Source organism: Schistocerca cancellata, chromosome 1 (genome assembly GCF_023864275.1).
Source record: "Schistocerca cancellata isolate TAMUIC-IGC-003103 chromosome 1, iqSchCanc2.1, whole genome shotgun sequence".
NCBI classification, from domain to species: Eukaryota; Metazoa; Arthropoda; class Insecta; order Orthoptera; family Acrididae; genus Schistocerca; species Schistocerca cancellata.
In genome coordinates, this window is record NC_064626.1 from 379,270,840 (window position 1) to 379,298,676 (window position 27,837).

General features: G+C 38.0%; 1 protein-coding gene across 2 annotated transcripts in view; it reads left to right on the forward strand.

Annotated features, from left to right (window-relative positions):
* LOC126175002 (CLIP domain-containing serine protease 14D-like) overlaps window positions 1–27,837 on the forward strand; it is a 241,053-nt gene that overhangs the window by 206,822 nt on the left and 6,394 nt on the right. For both annotated transcript variants that reach the window (XM_049921490.1, XM_049921497.1), the window contains one exon: window positions 11,086–11,184. In XM_049921490.1, the coding sequence (XP_049777447.1) occupies window positions 11,086–11,184 (99 nt within the window). The remainder of the gene's footprint in view (window positions 1–11,085; window positions 11,185–27,837) is intronic.

A 27,837-nucleotide genomic window follows, 5' to 3' on the forward strand; every position in this document is an offset into this window, starting at 1 on the left:
TCTTCATCTTCAGCTTGCGACATTGGCATGTATACCTGAACTATCGTCTTCGGTGTAGGTTAGCTGTTGATTCTGATAAGAAGAACCCTATCACTGAACTGTTGACAGTAACACAGCCTCTGTCCTGCCTTCCTATTCATAACAAATGGAACTCCTGTTATTCCATTTTCTACTGCTGTTGATATTACCGTATTCCCATGTGACCAGAAGTCCTTATCTTCTTTCCATTTCACTTCATTAACCTCCACTATATCTGGACTGAACCTTCGTATCTCCCTTTTCAGATTTTCTAGTTTCCCTACCACATTTAAGCTTCTGACATTCAATACCCTGACTCAGAGAAGCTTATCTTTCATTGAATATTCACTCTTATTATCATGATGACTGTTCTGGAATATTTTGCCAATGGAGAGATCATGACACTTTTTCAATTACAGGTCACATATCCTTTGGATACATGTTACATGCCTTTAATGTAGTGGTTTCCATTGCCTTCTGCAACCTCACGCCGTTCATCATTACTGATTCTTATGCCTTTAGGGGAGTTTCTCACTCCTATGACAAGAGCGTGTCCTGAACGTCTGTCTGTTTCTCTGCCTCTTTGGCAAGGCAATTGAAATAATGAGGGTAACTTCTTGTACCAGAAGTCTTCAGCAGCCAATGCTGATTATTAATCAAAATTTAAGCAGTGGCGGTTTTGGAACCGAGGACTGAGAAACTTTTGCTTACTAATCAACGATACTATTCTAGACAGCAAGCGAAATTCCTTGGGAGGTTATGTAAACAAATTGGTACAAACCTCAGTTGTGTCAATTTTAAATGACAATTATTATATAACAGATTATTAGATGATCCAGTTAAATGATCATGATGGCAAACCTTTTTATTTTTCTGTAATAAAAACATTTACACAGTGTACAAATTTTTTATCCTCCAATTCGTGATTGCTCCTCAGGCGTTAGTGGTTTCATTTGTTAAATTTCAGAAAAAATTCTTCTAGTATCTTCTACTTCTTGTTTTATACATTCAATAAATTTTTTATGATGTTTTGATCCTCTGTATATAACTAGATCTTTATAATGTTCAGTACTGTATTTAATGTGATAACAGAATCCTCTTGGTTCATGCTTTTGATATTTCATTGTGAATGAATTTTCTGGATTTAATTGACAGTTAACAGTTTTCACTAGGAATTAGCTGTTAATGATTTTTATAATAATATGTTGAAATATTATTCTGCATACACAATGAATTCGTTTTCTGTTGTACACATTGTCTGTGCATCGTTCTATTACCACATTTGTGTATTTTTGTGAAGCTAAATTATCAGTTGACTTCTCTGTGTTGCAGTATTGATGCAGTTTGACTTCTATTTCGATAAAAAAATGTAATAGAGTTTTAAAAAATTTCTAATTTTTGTACTGTATTTTTCAATATATTTCTTGTCCTATTAACTAATTCTGCTGATTTATTACAACCAATATCAAATAAAGATAAATTAGTTGTACCGCTGTTAAGTAATAATTTAGTGAATTCATTATATTCATAAAAAGTATCATCCTCCAAAAAACACAATGGTTCATTATCATATCTCAGTGCAGAATATAATCCCATAAGTAAACTTAAAAATTATCTAATTGTCTTCTTATAATTCCTCTTGATGTATGTTTAAGATGACCAGTCATCTAACTCTACATACGAAGTTTCTTTATAGAGTAAAAATATTCTACTGCACGATTTAAAAAAAAATTACATATTCCCATACTAGTTATTGACTTTCGATATTTAGAGTTTAATCCTAAATTTACCATATATATCATATCATCAACAACTAAATAACATCACTATTCAGTCTTTGATAAAATCCATCTATGCTTTGTCAATCTTGTGGTAAGGATATTAATCAAATACTTATTAATTGTGTATTCACATCACTATATACCCACACCCACTTCTTACAAAAAGTAAATAAAATTTCATTTGCAAGTAATAAGTGACCAATTTATTAATTTCACATAGTGCTTCAACTGATTCATTTATATTGTCCAGTAGTACAATTTTATATTTTATGTTTTGGTATAGTTAGTTGTGTTTTTTTACAATACATACTTTAAATACCATTGATGTCTTCTCGAAAATTCTGAATTCTAAGTGTGTACATTATAGTATGGATTCATTATTGATTCATAAACATCTGAATCATCTAAACCTAATAATTGACTAATTTCAATAACTTTAGATAAATTTGTCTTATGTTTCAGTCTGTTATTGTCAGTTTCAAAGTGCCACAACTCATCGTCATCCACATGTATTTCTACTGGATTATTATTCGTATTTGGAAAAAATGCAGTACCTAACACATTTCCTTTCCCATCTATATCCTTTGGACAACGATGAGCATATATTTCAATTTTATATAATCACCTTTTATTTAAAATTAAAATATCAATGTTACTTTTATCAAGAAGAAATCTGACATCAATACATTTTTCCCTTAAATGAAATGCTTTTTCTGTTATTTCTAATACATTTTAGTTGCTCCTTTCTAGAGCTACTTTTTATTCCATTAATATATGCTAGTTCTATAATGACCAAATGAATCTCTTACACCACACCTTAGTCATAAACTCGAAACTTTCCTCACTTAACTCACCAGTTGTTTCAAGACTGTATTTGTACTGAAACAACATTAAATCCTCTGTGAATACATCATCACTCATTTGAGTAAGTTTTGTATCATCATGAATACTTAAGTAATCAAAATTAAACAAAAATTTTACAGCTTCATTCTTTTCAGCAGACATTGATATTATAAGCAACAAAAGTAGAAATATCTTCATTTTCTTACTCTTAAAATATTATAAGATTAATCTAAAACCACGCATCTACATAGTTTATTAACGAATCTTTGTTGGCATCTGGTTTAAATCTAATTTTTATTAAGAAATATAAAAATCTAACAGAAAGGTTTGATAATAAATTAATAAATGGAGTCAGTCACAGATCTAATTCACAACAAGGACACTTCTAATAATAAGCGACCAAGCGAGGTGGCGCAGTGGTTAGACACTGGACTCGCATTTGGAAGGACGACGGTTCAATCCCACGTCCGGCCATCCTGATTTAGGTTTTCCGTGATTTCCCTAAATCACTCCAGGCATATGCCGGGATGGTTCCTCTGAAAGGGCATGGCTGACTTCCTTCCCCATCCTTCCCTAATCCGATGAGACCAATGACCACGCTGTCTGGTCTCCTTCCCCAAACCAACCAACCTAATAATAAGCGAGTGTTAATGATTATTGATGAAAATAATGTTCCTCTGTGTAAGGAAACTTAATAATTTTTTGTTATTATAAAGTATAGATAATCATTCGATCTCATACCATAGATTAATGTGAAAAATATTTAATACTGGCAGGCAAAAGAAGATTTAAGCTCTTCACTTATTAGTTTTAGTAATAGTACCTTTTGTTGTTCTCATGTCCTAGTGATAAGATGTGCTGTGTAATGACTAGTAAAATTGTGGTAAATAATGAAAGCAACTACTGAAACGAAGCGACTTTCTTATTTACTGTACCATGGGTCCCAGCTCCTGTAACTCTGGAAGATTATTATTATTTTAATTTAGTGTGGAGTATTTAGATAGAGGCAATGATCCTCATGACAGCTCAACTCAACAATAGATGTACATGAATGTGTTCATCTCTTTCCCTTCATGGACACCAATATCAATTTCAATATTTATGTCATATTTGTCATGACATTCAGAATATGCACTCCATCTTTTAAGTTAATTATGAAGTCCAATTATTTCCTTTTTTAGATGAATAAATCCATTTTTCCACAATTCTTTTTATGTAAGCCACTGGGGATCATAGCAGTTAGAATTTATGTGCCTTTATCCTGATTATGTGTTCATATACATTTGAGTGTTGTAATTTAAAAATACAAAAACAGTGATTTGTACAAAATATATGGCAGCCTGCCAATGTAATTGTATTCTTAATGACTCAATAGTAGCAGTTGAAAACACTTTTCTCCAAATGACTCACAAGAATGTTCTTAATAGTACATTATCTTTTAAGTTACCCTTACATAGAACAGTAATTAATAAACTAGCTCAGTTCTCAGGGTAGTAACATAATCAACAATGATAAATTGTCATTTCCTTCTTTACCCAACACCATAGATATTCTTCCAGGATCATAAGAAGTCATCTACTTATTGCACCAGAGAACATTTCACAAGCCTGTTCAATGTAAACTACTGCAATACATAACTTAACATCATGGTTTCGTCTCGATTCCCCAATATAAGATAACAAGAGTACCATGTACAAATGAAATCCTATAATGGAACTGGAATCCTGTGACCACACCTTTTCTGCCTGGGATGTTGTCTCGTTATACAAAGAAAAGCTGTAAGTAAAAATTGTTAAATTATTATCAGTGACCACTGGGCTCGTATGATCTGAAAGAAAGTTAGTTGTTCTAACCGACAGCACAACTCATAGATGAGCTAAAAGAAAAATGTTAAAGACTTTCTAAGATAGCGCCTAACAATAAAAATTCTTTCTTAAGGCCCATATCTAGGACAATCCAAGTATCAGATTACAAATTGATTGACCACACGCCCAAATTCTTTTGACAAAATAACCATCATATTTTTCTGGTTTTAAGTACAACTTACATTATTAGCTGGTACAGCAAGATGAGCTTTACACAAGAACATCCTCTTAGGTCCGAATCCAAGCAGATAAGATAAGCAAATGATAAAGGAAAGATAGTTCATCCATAGAAGCGCAAGAGTCCATGGAATAACATATCCATTGTAGTTCTATCTCTTCTCCTTGGCATAACTTGTCGGTTCTTTATAAAATTTATTGTAATATGTAGTTTACATTTTTTTAAACACAAGACCACCCAGGAGAAAGAATACAGTGTGTACCAACGTAACTATACTTATGACCCATTTACTTTATCATATTAATTTTTACTTTGAACCACTAACTCTCGAACGTATGTGGCCTCTTATTTTGTGTAGTCAGTTGGGTGTATTCCTTAATAACGTCAGTTTTAATATTCAGTGGCTTAGTTTCCACAATTGACCTTTGCTTCACATGAAATATCTTTTACGCAACATTCATAATACATTTCATAATGAAAAATTTCATTATTTGTTAATGAATCTGGATTATAAAAATGTAAATGATGGATTACTCATGATATACCATCAATTCGAAAACATGGAGAATATAAAGTGAAATATCAAATAACACACCTAGAAAATTTAAATAAAATTAAAGATGATCACATAGACCATTGATTTGAAGCAGTCGATAATGCTTTAAGTATGATAATACAAGAAAGAAAGAGAGATGTAATCACTTTATTGCCTTATATTGTTCCTGAAATATTTAATGAAAATATAAGATCGACATTCATTCTTTTAAAATATAATTAAATATAAATGTAATATAATTATTATGTCATTATGTTTATTTTTTCAATTCGCCATTGTGTATAGTACACCTTAAATTAAATTTTTAAGCAGTCTTTTAACAGGAAAGAATTTTAATAGACGTATGCAAGAGTAATAATTGTATATGCCACTTTAGGATGATTAATGGAGGATTCTCTACTATATTGATTACTTCATTAATTTGAAAATATAATATAGCTTGTTGTGTTGCATAGTAGTTTTGAAAAACGTTCCCATTTCGAAAACTACGTCATATATTTGGAATGACTAGTAAGTGGTTTGGGAAATATGTGTCAGTTTCACCAAATTATTCCAAAGCGTAAAAAAAATGTTTTATGTTATTTTCCTGAACAGATTCTTACCAGTCAGATATAACTGTTTCTTAGGTTTCCATATATGCTGATATTACAGAATTAAACTTCGAGCATTAGAATGACCTGTCTGTCGCCAGACATCTCAAACGTACTCCTAATCTCTTGTGGAATGCGATTGCCTCTCTAATTTATGTATTTTACATCTCTATTTTATGTTATATCAACACTAATAACATATTGCAACACCCATAACTCTTCAGAAAGTAATACATAAAAACCTTTCAGGCCTGTGATTCTGATTTCAGTTAGTAAATTAATACGTGAGCTTGCAAACTACAGCATTGACATCTTAACCTTGTAAAATCACTTTGTCTATTGACAATTTTTCTCAATGTTATTGACAGTGCGAGGTCGCTTCAGTATATTGAAGGTTTGACAAACTAGCATTGCCAATAAACACTTAGCGTGTGCAGCCCCCCTATCTATGACATCTTTCTACCTGCCTGGGCGCCCAAGAGCCCTGCCTTTGACTGGCCATTCAGTAGCATCAGTCTGCACCTCCACTTAAAGTTTCCAGAGTTGGGCTCACAGCTGTCGATTACAACTAGTGTAACAGTACAAGATCTCAGTCTTCGTTAAAGCTTTCCAGTTCCTTCCACATTAGCAACGATTATCTTCTGTTCCTGCAGTTTCTCAGATGCTGTTTCCTGTACCTGTCGTACATGATAAGAGCCCAATGCTGAAGAGCAATGGTATGGTATTGATCGGACAAGTGTTTTGTGAGCTAGACTTGTATCTGTCTTAGTGTAAATGTAAGTCCTGTTTCACATGTAATAAACGCCTCACGGTCGTACTCTGCACACTGAGACCAGCTGTAGCTTCTCTGCTAGTTAACTGAATATGTCATGTCATTTTCAAGAGATATGGCGTGTTTAGTTAAAATTATTTTAGACATAGCTCTCGACTTGGTCATGCAACTCAAGAGGGCTTGAAGTTAACCTAAAACAGTGTGTAACACCAGTCCATTTTACTGGACTGGCGCCCAGCGGTGAACAAGACAAGACCCGTCACATTCGTCGGAGAGCACATGGACACCAATAGTATTGGCATACTACGAGGTGATCGTTGCCCTTCAGTTATTTCGCGATCTGCAGCTTGTAGGAAAGAAAGTTTAAGTGGAAAAGGACAATTACATGAACTGTCTGTGATGGGATAAAACTGAGATAATTATTTATAAATGGTATTTGGCACGCTCAGCGACAGACAATGACTAACAGCTTCGATAATCTCACTTCCCGGCCATTGTGTCAGTTTATTTTCGAGTTTCTTCAAGCTTTGTAATCCACGATCTTTTACCGTATCTGTCGATGGCTATGAAGGAAAAAATCGTAACTTCCTTTGTACAATATCCAAATTAAGTCTTTTTTTGCGACAAGGATTGTGGCCTGGTGGTTGCTGTTGATAGAGACTGGTGCGTAGATTCATGGTTCGATTTCCAGTGAAGATCTTTGATTTTCCTTGGGTGTGTAGCAGGCTCGTACATCGCCATGTCAAGAATTTGTTTTTTATTGCATAAAAATAATGGCAGAGGATTTTATAATTTCACATACCAGCAGCATAACAACGCTTTTGTCCTGCACGATTCTGAGAAGCCTGATGACTTATCAAATTGGACCATAAGTTCACTGAACATTTTGTTTTCAAATGGTATAATTGCTTCCTGTCATGACACGAGTTTTTGTAGAAATAACTACACTCATCAATGAACTGTTAATATTGTTTCTTTTAGTTCATCTAGGATTTTTTTCTGATTATCATTTCGTTCATATTGTCACACTGCCGCTAACCTCGGCAGTATCACAAGGTGATGCAAAATTTGAGTGAAATACATACATGTCCTTCTCATACATTGTTTAGAAACAAGTGCTACATTATACATGCTCAGGGAGTGTGCCTAATTGGTGGAGATTTTGAGTATTTGGGTGTTTCAGTATTTCTTAGCTGTACACATAATTTTTTTTACAGTTTCTCACGTATTGTGCTTAATTATAGCTTTGCAGATGATGTTGTGGTGTATCGAGAGGTTGTAACAATGGAAAATTGTACTGAAATGTAGGAGGATCTGCAGCGAATTGACGCATGGTGCAGGGAATGGCAATTGAATCTCAATATAGACAAGTGTAATGTGCTGCGAATACATAGAAAGATAGATCCCTTATCATTTAGCTACAAAATAGCAGGTCAGCAACTGGAAGCAGTTAATTCCGTAAATTATCTGGGAGTACAAATTAGGAGTGATTTAAAATGGAGTGATCATATAAAGTTGATCGACGGTAAAGCAGATGCCAGACTGAGATTCATTGGAGGAATCCTAAGCAAATGCAATCCGAAAACAAAGGAAGTAGGTTACAGTACGCTTGTTCGCCCACTGCTTGAATACTGCTTAGCAGTGTGGGATCCGTACCAGATGGGGTTGATAGAAGAGATAGAGAAGATCCAACGGAGAGCAGCGCGCTTCGTTACAGGATCATTTAGTAATCGTGAAAGCGTTACGGAGATGATAGATAAACTCCAGTGGAAGACTCTGCAGGAGAGACGCTCAGTAGCTCGGTAAGGGCTTTTGTTAAAGTTTCGAGAACATACCTTCACTGAAGAGTGAAGCAGTATATTGCTCCCTCCTACGTATATCTCGCGAAGAGACCATGAGGATAAAATCAGAGAGATTAGAGCCCACACAGAAGCATATCGACAATCCTTCTTTCCACGAACAATACGAGACTGAAATAGAAGGGAGAACCGATAGAGGTACTCAGGGTACGCTCCGCCACACACCGTCAGGTGGCTTGCGGAGTATGGATGTAGATGTAGATGTAGATGTATGCATGGAAAGTCAGGTAATTTTGATGTAAATTTAATTTCAATTTGATTTTGTTATTTTCACTTTAGTATGATACATGCCAACATTTCCATGTAAAAGTCATGATGTTAATCACATTTTTATTCTCTTGTTATACTGACAATTATTAGTCTTAACAGCTTTGATAATATACAGAAATAATAGTGGTAATATTTCTTTATATCAAATGGACAAGACAAGTTCATAAAAACGTGAAAAACTGACAATGGTGAGTGCATCATCTATAGTAATAGTAAATCTCTAAAATTGTCTCGTCTGTCTGTTTGTCTTTGTACACGCTAATTACCAAAACTACTAGACGAATTTTCAGGTGTATTCACAGGTAACTTGAGCGTACTTTGGGGCTTTGTTCATCAGTGTCAGATTATGGAAAATAGGTATTGTGATTTAAAGTTTTCGTATATGTCTGTTTGTCTCTCTGATATGTTTGTTGGAGTTTTCATAGGTAACATGAACACAACATGGGGCTTCGTGGAGCTTTGTTCCATCAAAATCGGGCCACACAAAGAAAGGCTATCTTAACTGAAACTTTTATCAACACTAACATTATGCAGATCTGAAAGTAGCTCTCTTACAATTTCACGATTTACCCATTGAACTGATTTCGATGAAATTTGATATGGACATGGCCTAAATGCTGAGGAAAAACATAGGCTCCTTTAGAAAGCGTGTAGTACAAGACACTTAATGATGTGAAGAACATTATGCGAATTAGGGAAAAATATTTAACCTCTGTTAAAGCTGTTTACTATTTGACTTTTGATCTTTATTGTAATCGTGAAAATGCGTTTAATGGTTGATATGCGCAACTGATACGATTTACAGTAATGAATAAAATGCCTAAGCAGTCATCAGTGTGTTTAATTCATAGTTCCACACTATTTGTTGTATAATGTATTCACTAGCTCGGTGCGAACTTGTATGCTCCTGCGCATGTTCGTCTGTTTGCACTTCTTGGCACTGCTGCAGCACATGCTGCCGTATCACGTGATCACAGCACTGCTTGGCAAGGGGGAGAGCGGGGGGCACATCATGAGCTGTGCTTACCTGAAAAGGCAGACACGTGAGGGCTGCTGAAGTCATTGCCTCCTGAGTCACCATTACTCATCAAAGCAAAACTATGCGAGGGCAGTTAGTATTTTAATAATACAAATTCTTAAAGACAAGTTATTAAACAAATGCAAAAAGAAATAGGTTATTGGAATATTCAAATTGCATCAGCAAAACTTTGGCTGTGTGTCTAAATAAATGAAAGTAACAAAAGAGTGTTATAACACACTGAAATAACAGACGTTTGACTACAGTGGACATGTTAAATTTTTGTCAACCATTAGTAACACACATAAACTAAATTTTTACGTCTAAATCAAGACGGCAAGATGCCCAATTCCATTACAACGGATGAAGTTTGGAAAGACGCCCACACGACTCACGGCACCAAGAGGCACAACATTCCAAAGCAATGTCAAGTCGAAACATTTGCATCGGAATTGGCGCTAAAGGATTTTGCTCATGTTTTTCTCTGAAGCATTTCTATGACGAAAGCACAGTGGTGTCCCTTACCTTGTGACTAAATGGTAATATTTTGTGTAGCCCGTAGACTTGGTTTCGCAATGCTACGTACTTTAAATAAGAGCTATAAAGCACTAAGAAAGACTTATTCTGTTGTATTTTTATACTGTATCACTTCGGAGCTAATTATATACAACCCACCAACACCCGGAACGCCCGTGGTGACCCAGGGTGACCTAGACAATGATTATTCACTGCACTGACTCTACTATACCTGCATTATAACTTGGAGCGAAGGTATGGGTAGAGGCGGAATGACTTCGTGACGGTACGGAATAATTCATTCGGTTGCCAGTCTTAGCTACTAAACACGACCCAGCATTGCAGCAGCCACTGTGAGTACAAATTGACTCCTGAGTGCTGCCTGCGCTGCGAGAATGAGGTGGCTCTTGTTTGCTTTATACCTCTCCTCCCATTGCAGCAACGCTTAAAGTAGGCAGCGATCGAGAGCTTACACTCCTAGCATTTCTTGCAAAAGGGCTAACATATGTCATACTGTACGTACAGCATGTGTTCCGATGGAAAATTGACTGGGCTATGTGTAAAAATGTTGTCTTGATCATTGCTCATTTTTTAACATTTCTATGAAGTGAGAGATTGGATTATTTACTATTGATGTGAGTACTTCACCTGCACACGTAGTTTGGACAGTGGCGATGACGTAGGCACTTCGGTTTCCGCGAGAGCGTGTAAGTGCATGATGTGCATTATTTAAAATATAGTACGTTATTTTTTCTGTGAAGATGATATTTGCTAATACGTATGTTTCACATTCTATTTCATACCAAATTCTTTTCGCAGATTTTGTGATGCCGATATGTATGATCCATGGAAAACTGTTAACAAAGAACTATGTGGGAGAACCAACAGAAGTCGCTGGATGGGGAGTTTTCGATATCGGTAAGTAACCACACGCAAGCCTCTTGGCATTGTCCTGTTACAGCCTTAATGGAAATGTTTCAGCGGCGCCTTTCTAATATCTGAGGTATATCCGCGCTAGTCTTTTCTCAGCTGATGAGATATGATATGCAGGATGGTCAGAAACAGTCTGAAAAGCTTTGAGGGGTGTTGTAAGGTAGGCTGTGCTGGGGAATAATTGTCAAGAAAGAAATTCGATGCGTTGCACCATTTCCGAGTTAACTAGCATCGAACTTAGCTAATCAGGCCGTTGCATGTACAAATTCAAGCGGCCCGCCGCAGACGGTCTCGCGTAACTAGTTCTTCGTTTGCTTACCTAAAACAGAACAAGAGAGCGCTAGAAAAATTGGACATGGGAGGGTAGTAAGGACCGGACCCGAGCCAAAGGCTGAGCAGTCTCGTGCGCTGTCATCTACGCTATAACTGACACCAATTGTATCTGGCGGTGCGCCAGATCTGCGCACGCAATGCCCTCATTGGCTAACTTCATGCTAATGAGTTCGGAAACGGTGCAACGCATCGAATTACTTTCTTAACAATTATTTCTCAGCATAACTTACCCTGCAAAACTCTTACAAGCTTTTCAGACTGCTAATGACCACCCTGTTCAGCAGCATGAAGTCTGCCAGTGTGCATCCGATATGTGTTAGCGCAAGGTCTCACATTCGTGCGCGCACACACACACACACACACACACACACACACACACACACAGTCACTCACACAACAACTCAGGTGACGCAGTGAGTATTTGATTAAAATTCGAAAAGTTTGGGGTTCGAATTCTGTGCTACCACAGATGGCCCAGAACTTCTGTCTCTCTCTGTCAGCTTCCTCGCCACTCAGACTTCCATCCCCGGTTTCGCAAGAAACTCTTTTCTACTACGCTCCCCTCAGCCTCCAAAAAAATCATAGGTGGAGGGGCTGAATCTGATGGCGGACAAATAGCACAACATCTTCGCAAATCTGGGAAAAGAAAGCATACTCCCCCTCCCCCCTTGTGCGTACACCACGCATAATTTCCTGTACAAAGTATGTACCGGACCGAAACTGTGTTATCTCCAACCGGCCGGTTCGTCAACATCCTAGGCTGGGTGAACCGACGCAATTTCATTAGCTGAATTCATATTTTGGTACGAAAAACCGGAGGCTCCAACGGTTTGCTTGCTGGCCGGGGTGTCGATGCTCAAGATGCAAGCACACAGAGTCCTGGTTGTCGCACCACTCACCTCCACCAGGGGGTCGCTGGACGCGTGTGCCGCCACCCCCGCTCCCCCAGCTCCCCGTCAGTGCCTCTGCATACACACAAGAGGCAGTAGTGTGAGACATTCAGATGACGCCATCTGAGTTAGACTTTCTACAAGGGGGCGTGGTGGAAGCGAAGCGGTAAGCTTTACCTACTTCTCTGTCGCTACAACAGGATCCTTAACCCACTCCCTGACTCGATGTGAAGCTTTAGTCTTTCAACGCACAGACCACAGACGACGAGCTAAGAATGGAAAAATGTGCTGACCTTAAGAATGAATCGACATCGCATAGCTATCTGTAATGGTCACAATTCGTCTCCGCAGTTCTGTAGCGAACATTATGGTGTGGTGGGCTTGTCTCACTGACAAACACTTCGTGTAGCTTTGTATGTGGCTCGTCATAGTTTTAGAGACAGGCATGTGAACCAGGCCATGGTTAATTTTACCAACCAAGTTAACAGCTGTTGATCTGGTACATGGGCTGTCCCCATTCCAGCTTTCAGCCAATTTCCCATGTTGCTCCAGGCTGCTCCCCCAGCTGTTGATCTGGTACACAGGCTACCCCCGTTCCGGCTTTCAGCTGATTCCCCACGTTGCTCCAGGTTGCTTCCACATTTCCGTCTCAAAAACACACAATACAAAATTTGCACATCCAGTATTATCATCCATTTCCACGGAAGCGATTTCCCAAATTACTCCAGGCTGCTTCCCCATCTCCACTTCGAAAACAGCGAAAAAATTTACTCATTCGATATTATCGCAACTTTCCACGGATGCGAAGTAGGTATTAATTATACCTACAGTGTACGAAGGGGCCATTGTTTTAAATCCATTCTAAAAAAAAACTCTTGGAAAGGTGTTTAAACAATCGTCTTGTCTTTTAGTTTCTTTTATTAAATACTGGCCTTTTTCAATAGAGTATGATAAAATAATGGTGTTGTCGTACTTGACAGACGTTAACATATTATACACAGTGATCAGTAACAGCCTGGAAAGCTTCCAAGAGTGTTGCAGGACAGGCTGTGCTGAGAAATAATTGTTAAGAAAAAATTCGATGCGTTGCACCGTTTTCAAGTTAATTATGATTTAAGCTGGCCAACCAGGCTGCTCCGTGTGGAAATTCATTTCTTGCACACTGTGTGCTTGTTTAGTGGATACGGGTGAGAGCAACAGATGCTGTTCATGAACAGAGAATTCAGATATTAATTTATTCTACATAATATCAAACAGTAAAAATAATATATAGCTTTGTTGCTGTAGTTGCAGCGTCAGTTGCTGACAGTGGTTCTGAATGTAGAAGTACCGTATATACAGATAGAAAAGATTTACTAATCTGTCACTCTTCAATATAATGTCTATTCAGAAGATGTCGAGCCCTGGCCACTATGAGAGTCTGTAAATGTTATTCAGCTAGCAAACACACAAAACGGATCAGTGCAGCAATGTTCGAACTTAAGTACACGCGCGACTGGAGCCAAGGAGAGGGGATGCTTGCATCTCATTGGCAGCAGCGTAATTGTTCGTGGCAGCGCCCTCGTGCCGCGGTGGCGGTTGTACGAAACGCTGCTACGTGACCGGCGGTTCGTATATTTGAAAGTGAGGCGCCCGGATAGCGACCGATACCGCAGGAAACGTATCAAATTTTTTTCTTAACAATTACATCTCAGCACAACCTATTCTGCCACACCCTTATAAGCATTTTAGACTGTTTATGACTACCCTGTATATAACAGCAGTTATCTCTGGAAAGAGCAAAGATCAAGTAATTACATAGTAAATGTACCGCACACATAGTATTTCTGCAAGCACAACAGCGTACTGGATTTGAGCATTATCATATTAATGTTGTGAAGGTCAACAGCTCATGATGTGAACCCAAACTGGTCTGTATGTGCGAATTGCCACGAAACGGGCAGAGAGACAGAAGCGGATGATAATAAAATAAGACGAGTATTTCTGTCGAACTTACTTATCGTATGACATCTACCATGTTTGTCTTAGTAGATTCTGGAGCCTGAAAGTGACAACATTGGCTGTTGAAACGGACTGCTGTGTTTTGTAAGCATACCTGTACACCGTTTTCAGTGCTGTAGAGCAACAATGAAATTTATACGATTTGCGTACAGGTTAAGTTCAGCACCTTCTCTCTAATCTTAAAGTAAATTAGGATGTGACGAAAAGAAGGCGTCTGGCCAACTGCCGTACCTGGGATAAGGCGTTTCCAGTCATGTGGTTCTGGCAAACTGGAGCAGCGCCGTGAAGAGGGATAAGTAAAGGGGAGTAGAGTTGGTCTTTGTAAAGCGAATACAATTAACAGTCTTTTCCGGATGTTTACACTTCTCTATGATCTGCCCTGCTTAAGAATGAACTTCCAAAGAACATCAGATATGTATTACTAGGAGGTACCATATGACTTTTTAGACACATTGCTACACAGCAGTCTGTAAAAATTATTAAGGAGCACAAAACAAATGGGACAGCTAGAACCAAAGTCTGTGAAAAACGAAACCGGTGTTAGCACTGTAGCAAATATCAGTGCAATTTAGTTCTTCCATTCTAAGTTTTTTAATGTAATTGTGCGTTCAACTTACAGTAAAGTGTAGTTCCTTTCGACATGAAATCTCTCTTATTCTTTTGACTGGGGACTTAATATCAACAACAACAAAGTATAGACGTACAGCATGTCTGTCCAGGAAACTAAGAAGTTGTATTATCTGGCGTCAGTTTGGGAACTGTCTTACAAACTGAAATACACAGACATAAAGCATGATTGTCCAGGAAACAAAGTTAGATGGTTAGGTAGTTACGTGTTCCACAGATGGTCTGAACGAGTCTTTTTTTCAGGCTACCAGTTTTTAAACAGAGCACCGTCCATGGTATAGAAGGAATTGTCCAGGAGAAATGATTTTAGGTCAAACTGAAAACTCGCTTTGCTACCTGTTAGCTATTTTATATTAATGGGAAAATGATCAAAAGTTTTTGGCACTGCGTACTGAACACCTTTCTGAGCTACCGATAGCTTTAATAATTGGTTATAAAGGTCTTTTTAGGGTTCGATATCTCAGTCGGTAAAAAAACGGAACTCTTACAGGATCACTTTGTTGTTTGTTGCCCGCCTGTCTGTCTGTCTGTCTGTCTCTCCGACTGTTGCAAATCGTTTTTATCAGGAGCGGGTAGAAGAAAAAAGTTGAAATGTATGTTAGATACTAAGGTCTACGGTCCCATGGCAGTGTAAAAAATTTAAACTTCTAAGTCAATAAAATTAAAAGATACAGCAAGTTTATGTCACATTATTTTACACTCGCAAACTCACTCATCAAAACCTACAGAGTACATCCCGCTGACTTAGAATAATGAAATTTTGCAGAAAGAAAGGTTCCACAGTACAACCAAAGGACAAAAATCCAAAATTTGGTAATTTGCAATTTCATCACACTAAATTTTTTTGTCTTTTGTTATCAGACTTCCCATCTGTCTGTCCGTCTGTAAAGAGCCCTTTTTCTCAGTAGGAAGAAAACGAACAGAGTTGAAGTCTACAGTTACCTGGCGGTGTAATAAATGTAAACTACTAAGTCAATGCAGCCAAAGATACAGCCAATGATGTCGCATATTTTGACACTCGCAAACTCACTCATCAAAATCTACAAGTTGATTCCCGTTGAACTATAATCATGAAATTTCTCAAGAAGCAATGTTTCACACTATAACCAAAGGAAAAAAACCGAACATTGTTAATTTGTACTTACATTAAACGAAAAAAATGAACTCATTTTTTATCAGATGTTCTGTCTGTCCCTCCGTTTGATAAGACCCCTCTTCTCAGGAACTTGTATGCACATCAAGTTGAAATTTACGTCACACGCTGCGGTCTATGGTCCTTTCGTGGCGCAAAAATGTTAAGCTTCTAAGTCAATGCAGTCAAAAGATACGGCCATTTGTCTCACATATTTTGATATTCACAAACTCACTATTTAAAATCTGTAGGGCTTGTCCCCTTCACGTAGAATCACAAAATTTGCAGAGAAGAAAGGATTCATAGTACACGTAAATGAGAAGAATTAGACAATTGTTAATTTGTAATTATATCACACGAAAAAATATTTCTTTTGTCATTTGTTACCCGACGTCAAACTTGAAATTAAAACATTCTCGGAAGTCTTGGACTCGCTGAGACCAATACCTTACCAGTATCATTGTCGATAACAGGATATAATTGTCGATATCTTCGATTCCCAGAGTGGATGAACTGTCTTCATACATAATTAATCGTGATTAAGTTTGTGCAGAGCCCTCAGTGGGTGGGTCCTAATCGCACCTGGCCATTTCGTATTCCTCAGTGTTGCTGGTATGGGCATCATTCTTCTTCTCAAGTTGTGATGGATTATTTATGACAAAGTTCATTAGCGAAGGTATGAATTGCTGAGGGTGAACGACACATATTATTCTTGCTGCCCTCTTTTGTGCGATCAGTACCTTCTTTCTGAGTGCTGAGTTTCCTCAGAAAACTATTTCATGAGACATTGTTGAGTGGAAATGTACAAAATATGTCAGGACGTTGATTCGTTTTGTTCCAAGACTAGCAATTGTACAAAGAGCATAAGCAGATGAAGTTAATTGCCTAAGAAGCTCAGTAATATGCTTCTTCCAGTTAAAATGTTCGTCAATATGAGCACTCAAAATTTTGGAACTTCCTACCCTACTTACTGACACGTATTCATGTGCTACAGCACTTCTACTTGTGGTTCTATTTACTGAACTTAATACAGTCGGTTTTCTCAAAATTTAGGCAGGGTCCATTTTCAGAGAACTACCTAATAATCCTTTGAAAAACATCATAAATACTCTCTTCTGTTGCTTTATCTCTAATGAAATTTATTATAATCCTAGTATCACCTATATAAAGTACCTATTCCGTTTGTTGAATGTTTGATGGAAGATCTTCACATCTATAAGGAGCAGGAATGTAACCAAAATTGAACCCTGTAGGACTACCTTTATGACTTCCCCCTGATCACTACAATTTTCTATCCTTGCAGTATCGTTTGAATTATTCAGCACAACTTTTTGCAATTCGTTTTTTATGTTTAATTCAAATCAGCTGTGTGTAAAGCCGTGTATTTCACAAAACTTGAGTTTTCTACAAGTGTAACATGATTTACAAAATCAAACATCATGGCAAGATCACAAAAAATTCCAACGTGTGATTTTTATTATTCAAGGCCTGCAATATTTGATGAGTTAATCTGCGAATAGCATTCCCAGCTGAGCAACCCTTCTAGAATCCAAACTGTGATATCATAAGTAAATTGTTTCTGCTTAAATGTGCGACTACCCTTAAGTATATGACTTTTTCGAATATTTTGGAAAAAACGCATCATTACGAAAACTGGATGATAATTATTTGAGGCTTTCTTGTCACCTTACTTAAGAAGAGGTACAACAATTGTATATTTTACCTGTCTGGAAAAATTCAATGTGCCTGTGATGCATCACATATATAACTAAAGAGATTACTTATTAAGTTATAACAACCTCTCAGAATCCTGTTTGCAATTCCATCAACACCATAAGAGCTTATGTTTTTGTAGAAGTTTTAGAATTCTATTAATTTCAGTGAATGATGTTGCTACTACTTCTAGTTGCTTAATGTTGTGGAATGGAATTTTTTATATATTGTATTGCTTTTTCAGCTGGACCATTTAATTCTATTTTTGCTGCTACATTTGGCAAGTGATTCTTAGAAATACCTGAACTTGTGATCTATCAGTCACAACATTATCTTTTTCATTAGCTGCTATGATATCTTATACACTGACTGGTTGTCCTGTCTCCCGTTTGGCAATATTCCATATAGTTCCATTCTTATAATCTGTGTTATTAATTTACTTTGGGACGTACATACTTCTTGACTTTGTAACTACATTCCTTAACATATTACGATATTATTTGTATTATGGAAGTAATGTCAGATGTTGACTTATTCTGGCCTTTGTATAAATTTCCCTCTTCCTTTTACATGAGATTTTAATTCCCCTACTTATCGATGGCTTAATTGTTTTTTAATGGATTTCCTGGATAACATTTTAGAAAAGCGACTTTTAATATTGACACATATATACTATGGAATAAAGTGAATTTGGCATTAGCCTCCTCTGTTAGTTCACTCTTAAGATATCGTATCCTGTTCTCATTAATAAGCCTCAATGCTTTGCATTAACCTGCCTCAAGGCTGTAAGGTGCTATACTGTTTATTTCCATTAATTTTAGTCACGGTCAGACAGTTGATTAACAACTGGATATACATAAGTGTTCCAGTATGAGCATAGTCTATAAAAATGTTATCAATCAGTATCTTACTATCTTGTTGCATATGAATTGGAAAACGGGCTGCTGAAATTAGATTGAAACACCCAATAGATGACTCCAGTTGATTGTTCATGTCTGTTTTTTTTTAAGAAGTTTACACTGAAACCTCCACAAACTACTAAAAGTTTCTCCTTGTCTGACAGGTAGCTCAATAATGTGTCTAGATTTCTCATAAACAACCGAAAGTTTCCTCAGGGGATCTGTAGACTGTTGCAGTTATTGGAGAAGTGTTCTGCAGTAACTACTCACGATACACACTTCTAGCTTCTGATTGATACGAGAACTATTTGGTCCAAAATTTCTGACTTTGTATCCACCTTTTTCATATCTTGCAATTCCTCCTTTTTCCATGTTAACTTTGTGCGAAACATCAATAATATCTGTGCATGACCGAGAAACATAGTCCTTTCTTCTCCCATCTTTCATTGAAGCAAACCAGTCCATAACCTATCCACTGACATTAAGAATACTTTGAATCATGACGTTTTATATGTAGAATACTGGTAATGCACTCACAGGCACTCTTGTCTCGATAGTGCGTGTCTTACAAAGTAATGATACTCTTAATATTGTGACGCACCTCTTAGCCTTACCACTAGTAACGTCACGTGAGAAAATCCCAAGATATGTTTCGCATGATCGATGTTTTCGAAATTCATTCTGATCGATGTTTTCAAAATTCATTCTGATCGAGAATGAGAATATGCGCCTTGCTTACGACGGTGGTCGTGTTCCTCTACTCAGCTCCCACAGCCTCCTATCTATCCGATCTTCTTGCATTCCTTGCATCTTTAAGATCTTACAACCATCTTATAGGCTTTCTTCCATGTTTTCTTTCTTCGCTCACCTGGTGTCCATTCATAGATGTTTTTTTGCCAGTGCTTTTCACCCATTCTTGGAGGCAGTCATCCACGTTAATAGACTGATGGAAAAAAATCACAACAATAAAAAAGTGTTAACGTAGAGCAATGAAATTTTAGAAATATATTTATCTAGGTAACATATTTAAAAGTAACTTAGCAGAAGAGCTTCTGTGAAGTCTGGAAGATAGGAGACGAGGTACTGGTGCAAGTAAAGCTGTGAAGACGGGACTTGAGTCTTGCTTGCATAGCTCAGATGGCAGATCACTTGCCCACCAAATGGATAGGTCCCGAGTTTGAGTATCGGTCCGGCACACAATTTTAATCTGCCAGGAAGTTTCATAACAGAGCACACTCCACTGTAGAGTGAAAATTTCATTCTGGATATTTAAAAGATGTATACTGGAAAATCATAGGTTAATGTAAGCTCGAGATAAGCCAATGAAAATGGGAAATGCTGGTACATTAATAACCGGTGTAACCACGAGACTGCTGAACGCAAGCAGACAAACGTGCGTCCATCGTGTTGTACAGGCACCAGATGTCAGTTTGTGGGATACAGTGCCATGTCTTTTGAACTTGGTCGATCAACACAAGAACGATCAATGTTGGATGAGCATGACAGTGAGGCATCGTTGGAGGATGTCGATTGGAGACAGATCTAGTGATCGAGCAGGCCAAGGCAACATGCTGACACTCTGCAGAGGATGCTACAGCAGCGATATGTGGGGGGGCATGTGCTGCTGGAAGGCCCCTCCTGGAATGCTGTTCATGAATTGCGGCACAACAGGTCGACTCACCAGACTGACGTAAAAATTTGCAGTCAGGGTGCATGGGATAGCCGCGAGAGTGTCCTGCTGTCATACGAAATCATATTTCAGACCAGAACTCTAGGGTTAGGTCCAGTGTGTATAGCAAGCGGACAGGTTGGTGGCAGGCCCTCAACTGATCTCCTGACCAACATACGGACATCAGTGCACCGAGGCACACCCAGCTTTCATAAAAAAAATAACGGTCCTCCATCCTGCCCTCCAATGAGCTCACACTTGACGCCACTGAAGTCGCAAATGGCGTTGGTTTGGGGTCAGTGGAATGCACGCTTTCCTTGAAGTAACTGATTAGCAACTGTTCGTTGTGTCACTGTCGTGCCAACTGCTGCTCAGATTCCTGCTGCAGATGCAGTACGCGACGCCAGAACCGTACGCTGAGCACGATGGTCTTCCCTCGGGGTAGTGCCATGTGGCCGTCTGGAGTCCATTCTTCTTTCGACCGTACATTCTCATGACGACCGCTGCCAGCAGTCATGTACAGTGGCTACATTTCTGCCGAGTCTTTCTGCAGTGTAGTAGAAGAAACATGCAGCTTCTCGGAGCCCTATTAAACGATCTCGTTCAAATACAGAGAGACGTTGGCAATGGCGTCTTTGCCGCCTTAAACGCATTCTTGACTAACATCAACTCACCAGGTCCACTCTCAAAGATAACTAATGCTTACGACCGTTACAGCGTGTATTTAAAGTAAACCTGATTTGAATCCTGTCAGTGGCGAAATTTGAGCAGACATCGCCTTTCAGTTGCGGAAACAAGCCTGTTAAATTTCGTTTATGTGGCACAACTCCTTCTTGGTGCTGCGATATTTTTTACATTATTGTACACTATTGGCCATTAAAATTGCTTCACCACGAAGATGACGTGCTACAGACGCGAAATTTAACCGAGAGGAAGAAGATGCTGTGATATGGAAATGATCAGCTTTTAAGAGCATTCACACAAGGTTGGCCCCTGTGGCGACACCTACAACGTGCTACATGAGGAAAGTTTCCAACCGATTTCTCATACACAAACAGCAGTTGAGCGGCGTTGCCTGATGAAACGCTGTTGTTATGCCTCCAGTAACGAGGAGAAATGCGTACCATCACGTTTCCGACTTTGATAAAGGGCGGATTGTAGCCTATCGCGATTGCGGTTTATCGTATCTCGACATTGCTGCTCGCGTTGGTCGAGATCCAATGACTGTTAGCACAATATGGAATAGGTGGATTCAGGAGGGTAATACGAAATGTCGTGCTGGATCCCAACGGCCTCGTATCACTAGCAGTCGCAATGACAGGCATCTTATCTGCATGGCTGTAGCGGATCGTGCAGCCACGTCTCGATCCCTGAGTAAACAGGTGGGGACGTTTACAAGACAACAAACATTATAACGGTGTTGCTTTAATTTTCTTTGAAAGCGGTACTGATAGACAATAAAAACGGTTTAAAAGCTGTGAGCTATCTGAGGAAGTTAACCTTGCATTACTGCGCAACTGTTTCACCAGGTATCCTGTCTAGCTTACCAAATTCCCAACCAGACTAACATTAATTATAATCTTTTAATAGTCATACGACAACCGGTGATATATATATATATATATATATATATATATATATATATATATATATATATATATATAAAAGAGAATTCAAATAAAAAGAAATAAATCTGTTTATATTTGGAAATTTATTTTAACATTGATCACTGAAATTTCAGCATATTAAACGTGAGTCATAACTAAGCTGGTGCCTTATTTAGGACTGTGAAAATGTGAGTTTGTAATCTTACGGAACACATCAAATATGGAGCCAAGATTGGGAGACTGCATACAACACTGCATTCATAAAATAACACATGAAGAACGTTGAAACATATGCAAGAAGAAATTAACCACAACCAACCGATTCAATTTTCACCCAAAGAAGTTACGTTCGTAGCACAATCCTGTCCGTCATGTAATTACCACACACTGGTATACTAAATTCATACTAACTCTCTGTGAAAGAAAAGAATAGCTGAGGGCTACTTTGATGATTACACCACATGCTTCACGTGGTCAACTTGGTTTACACAAAGAGTGTAACTCCACAACAATTTTAATAATTAAAATAAATTAGATCGAAAAGCAATTTACAAAAGAAAAACCTCGAACTGGTTACTATCGTCTTACTATTAACCTGATGGGACAAACAATTGTATAAGCACGTGGTACTGGTTTCACAAAGTACACCCCACGTGGGTTGATTATAAATAAAAGTTGCTATATTGAAAATTATTGTCAAGACGAGACGTTATAATCTCACGCACATTCGCATTTAAGATTGATGAACTTAGTTAGAGTTACTGATCAACACGTGGTTCCACTTTACTCACAAAGTAGTGACAAAGCAACTACCATAGTATATTCTGAACTTCACACGAGAATTACACTGCGCTGAAATTTAAGATAACATTAGATATTTTAGAGCTAAATCTGAAATAAAGGTGATTAAATTTTCAGTTAGGCTGAACTTAAGAAATCCATTGTCCTACGGACTCAGCAGACACGCGCTTAGCCGGAGATCTTACCACTTTAGACGCTCTCTACGGACAGACTGACCTGGTTCCTTCCTGAGGGTGGCTCCCCACTACAAACGGAAGTGGCCAGAGGGGCAGCTTCCTATACCAACATGACAAGGGACAGACAGGACCATACTAAGGATAGAAACCTCTTTGCTTTTAGAAAGCATAGCTACCTGTTCCGACGTTGGTCCTACTGTTCTCTAGCAGAAAGGCTTGTCTGCTACCCTGAAGCATGCAACTAGAAATACATTTGCTCATTCATCCTCTCACACAGAAGGGAAGGGGGATGACAGTATCTTATCATATACAGTATATAAAAGAAAGCGGATGTAGGTTCCGTATGAGACTGTGTGACGTGAATTACATATAAACTGTGTTTTAAAGTGTAGTAGTGTGACAGATCGTTCTTGTTTATGTGTAAAAGTAACACGTTCCACTACTCAGTCTCCTCCCAGATAGTCAGAAACACCACAGTAAATTTAGAAGAGGAATTTATGCCGTAAATGACAACAGATTTAAGAAATCAAACATGAAAGGAATCCAACAGAGACCTTTCATAACCCCAACGCTCCGGGAAAAGACTGTGCCGGGAATTTTCTGGCCATGCTAGGACATTCCCAAGCAGGCTTCTCACACCCAACTTAAACCAAAAATGTAAAGAAAAGGCAAAAGGTCACTAGCTACTTGCTAAAACACAATAATTTCAACACATCTTTAGAATCTACCAATTTCAAGGAGAAAAAAAAAACAATCTGTGACACCTATTTAAAAGATATTGTAGACCTAATTCGGTCAGCAAGTAAAAATAATGGTTCCTGTGTCATTAATATGAAAACAATTTCTGGTTGTTACCCTTATGGAGTTCACCAGTATTTGCTCATTGCAAGAGCCAACTGATCACAGGAAAATTTGACTGTTTATTAACAAGCAAAATTTATGAAAATAGCAAAGGTGCCACAGCAATTAAAAAAGAACATGAAATAACATCAGTATTATAAAGCAGAACATTACAATGCATAATCAGCAAAAGCAAAAAAAAAATGATAAGAGAAAAAACATGTTTTAAAAGTGGTTATCGCAAAAAAAATTCTATATATTATAAAACTAATAATTTGTAGAATTAAAATAACTTTGTGACACTAATTTAATTACTCTACTATATTTCAGTTAGTTAGCAAACAATGAGCACTGTGTCATTATACTGAAACTACAATAATTATGTGATTGTTACCCTTATGGGGTTTTCACTATAAATATGCCCCATGCAAAGGCTAATCGATCACAGTCCAATGAGAATGAATAGCTATCTGACTGATAAACGAAGCAATGCCATAGGAATGAATTTACGAAACAAAATATCACAAATCTAATACATCACACAAGAACAAACATTGACCAATAAAACAGCTCTGAAAGTACAATAGTCAACATCTAAAAAAAAACACCAGTGAGTAAAACACCTGCAAAATACAAGAGTCAAAGTCTAAAAGAAACAATAAATAGAACAACTGCAAAATACAAGAGGCAGTCTAATAAACACCAATAAATCGAACCCCTGCAAAAACACACAAGTCAAAGTTTCTCTGACAGAAACACACGTATATGCATTGAACTAAGAACTGTATAATCACTGTTCACTGACACAATCAGTAGTTCCATTGTTCCGAGGCACAATATAAGGGAAGGGGGGGGGGGTGTGTCGTCGCCGCAGCTGTCACTAGGGATTTTTGTCCATCTGTTGCGTGCAATACCGCCGTCTCTGCCCTCTCATGAAGTTTCTCTTGGTGGCCCGTGTCACGTACATCTCGATTTGGTTCCATGTTTGCGTTGTCAAATTCGTGCGGAATCCTGGTTTGACACGCCAGGTTGATATTCCTGGGCAAGGATGACACTTAATGGCTCTTCTTTGTGCCACCCTTAGCGACCAGAGAACATCGAACTATGATTTACTGTCGCTTGACAGTGGGCATCCGTCAGGAAATGTTGATAGGCGTCGTTGAAGTCTGCTAGTTTCTCTGGACAGTATGTGTCAAAAGGCTCCACGCCCCTTGTGCTGTTAAATTCTTGAGTTATCCTCAATTGGCTCGCCGGTTTGATATTCCTGGACAAGGATGACACTTAATGGCTCTTCTTTGTGCCACCCTTAGCGACCAGAGAACATCGAACCATGATTTACTGTCGCTTGACAGTAGGCATCCGTCAGGAAATGTCGATAGGCGTTGTTGACGTCTGCAAGTTTCTCTGGACAGTACCTGTCAAAAGGCTCCACACCCCTTTCTCCCCTGTCTTCTGTCGTTTCACCGCGGCCGTCTCGTCACGGTCGCGTGCGTGTGGTGCGTTGCCAGCAGATGGATTTCCGCATGGTGGACCATCTCAGGTCATCGCCACCAGGAAGGGTCGCACGGGGCGGCCGCCCATTAGCTCCAGGTGCAAGGGAAAGTGTTTGTCGCGTGCCATTCTTTTGTTGTCGACCGCGCTCCCGAAGTGGCCCGGTTGACAGCGTGTCCTGCTGTGAAACCCGCCAGTTTACAACTAGCCCTCCTCCTCGCTGCTCCCGCGGTCTCGTAAGAGTTTAGCCGGTTCGCTTTCACGTTCTCAACTGCATTCACAGAAATTGTTCATCAGTGATGTGATTACAAAATGTCATACATAATACCGCTTAGTATTGTCTTTCACAATTTTTTAAGAACAAAAGTGAGACTTATTCTTTTTTTTAAATAAAAAAATTACATGAATCGACAATATAAAAATTAAAGTTAAATGACTTGACACTATAAAAAAAATAAAAGTGAAATGACTTGACAGTAGAAAAATAAAAATTAAATGAACTGACAATATAATATTTAAATCCACATCACTAATGTGGTTCACTTACGTTTTAATAAATCAAATGCTAATTATTAATTCACTAAAATGAATAGGATTATGCCTTGTGCAAGTATAGGTCAGGACAGCATAGGGTTCACATGTTATTTACACACACACATGCACACCTGTTGTCTATTCTACAAACTAACTACCCATAAACATGCATTACTCAAAATTCTACTTCTATCCACTACTAGTTAATCCAACAAGCTACTTCAATGCTACTTCAACAAAGTGTTTACACCACTACAACATTGTTCTAATTCGTCCTCTTCCTGACACTCGCCACATATGTCTTGTCACATAACAAATATGGAGAACTTTCCTTAAACATACACAGTAAAAAGAACAATGGTTATTTACACGCCACAACATTTATACCAGTTGACACACCTGATAAGAGACTCGCAATTATACATTTATGATACTCATATATTCACACATAAAACAGTAAGAAAACTTCATCTAAAATTACGTTATCACAAGAATTAATCACACAGATGACTCTCAGAAGGGTAAAAAAAATTTTTTTATCCTACAGGTTATATTACATTTTCTTACCCATTTTGCTCCAATTTCGTTCCTTCTTTAAGTTACCTATCGCTTCTAAATCAGTTATTTCGCCTGTGCTGGTTATTCTGGATTCATTTCTCATGAATGGCAAAATTGTGGTCTCCTCTATTCTGTAAAACAGTTTCATCTTAACATATTGAACTTACAATAGACACAAAAGATCCGAATCCTCCTGTAGTTTAAATGACAAATGTTTTGCTTCATCCTTATTACCTTAAACCAAGCTTTCCTTCGGTCCCATAATCAAAATTATTTAATCTTCCTCTACCTTCAAGAGGGAAATTTCCTCAGTACAAATCATATAAGCTGCAGTGCATCCCGCACCAGCGAAAACAGTAAGCTGTAATGCTCACAGCATCAGCAAAACACATAAACGTCGCTTTTCTAGGACAAGTATTAACGCAGAATAATTTTTCAGGCTTTGGCCCAACATCAATAAAGACTACAAAAAGAATCCATATTTCTGTTCCATTCTCCATTTGCTGAAAAACTGCTCGTATTTGACTACCACAATAATATTTCAGGCCATGTAAATTACACAAACCACAACTCTTCTTTCACCTTGAAGGGAATCAATCTACTTACGAAATCCACAGACAGCACTTTACGTACTCAGCTATAAAAAACAAAAAAAACATATATTATCAATATTAACATATTACCGTATATTGGGAAGCCATTTGTTAAACAATCGTATTATCGCATCCTGTTTTCAAGATTCCAAACTTACTCATTCCTTTCTCAGAGTTCTCCTATCTTAAAATATTTATACAACACGCATACTATAGTAAGAGATCCTCATTTATACTGACAGATATAGAATAGTAATAGATAGATAGTAGCACTGAAAGCAGAAAATCGGAAACAAGGCTACTAACAGCTGGGGACCTGGGTTTGCCAGACCCATAATACCCACAGATCGGATATTCCCCTGAGTTTTGCATTAATTCAACACAGATCTTGCTTCCCTCAGGACCGACTCGTTTCAATTTATACAAAAAAAAAAAACATAAACAGCATTTCACTCGTTCACAAAGAAACCTTTTATCTTCACATTTGAACCAACCTAAATCCTAATTGCACAAGGAAAGAAAAAAATTAAAAACATCATTTCAATCAATCACATAGAAACATCTTTATCATTATTTTTACCAACATATTATTCAAAATGCATTTATCACAAATGTAAACTAATCAATGTAAACTAATCAATTGTTTCTCTTCACCGTCCTCTCTACTCCTCACTGTCCTTTCTACTCATTTGCCATGTCGCTCATTTGTTCCGATTGGGCGCCTTCTGCGCTGATCGTTTGTCATTGCCGGTTTTGTTCATTTCCATTTGCTGG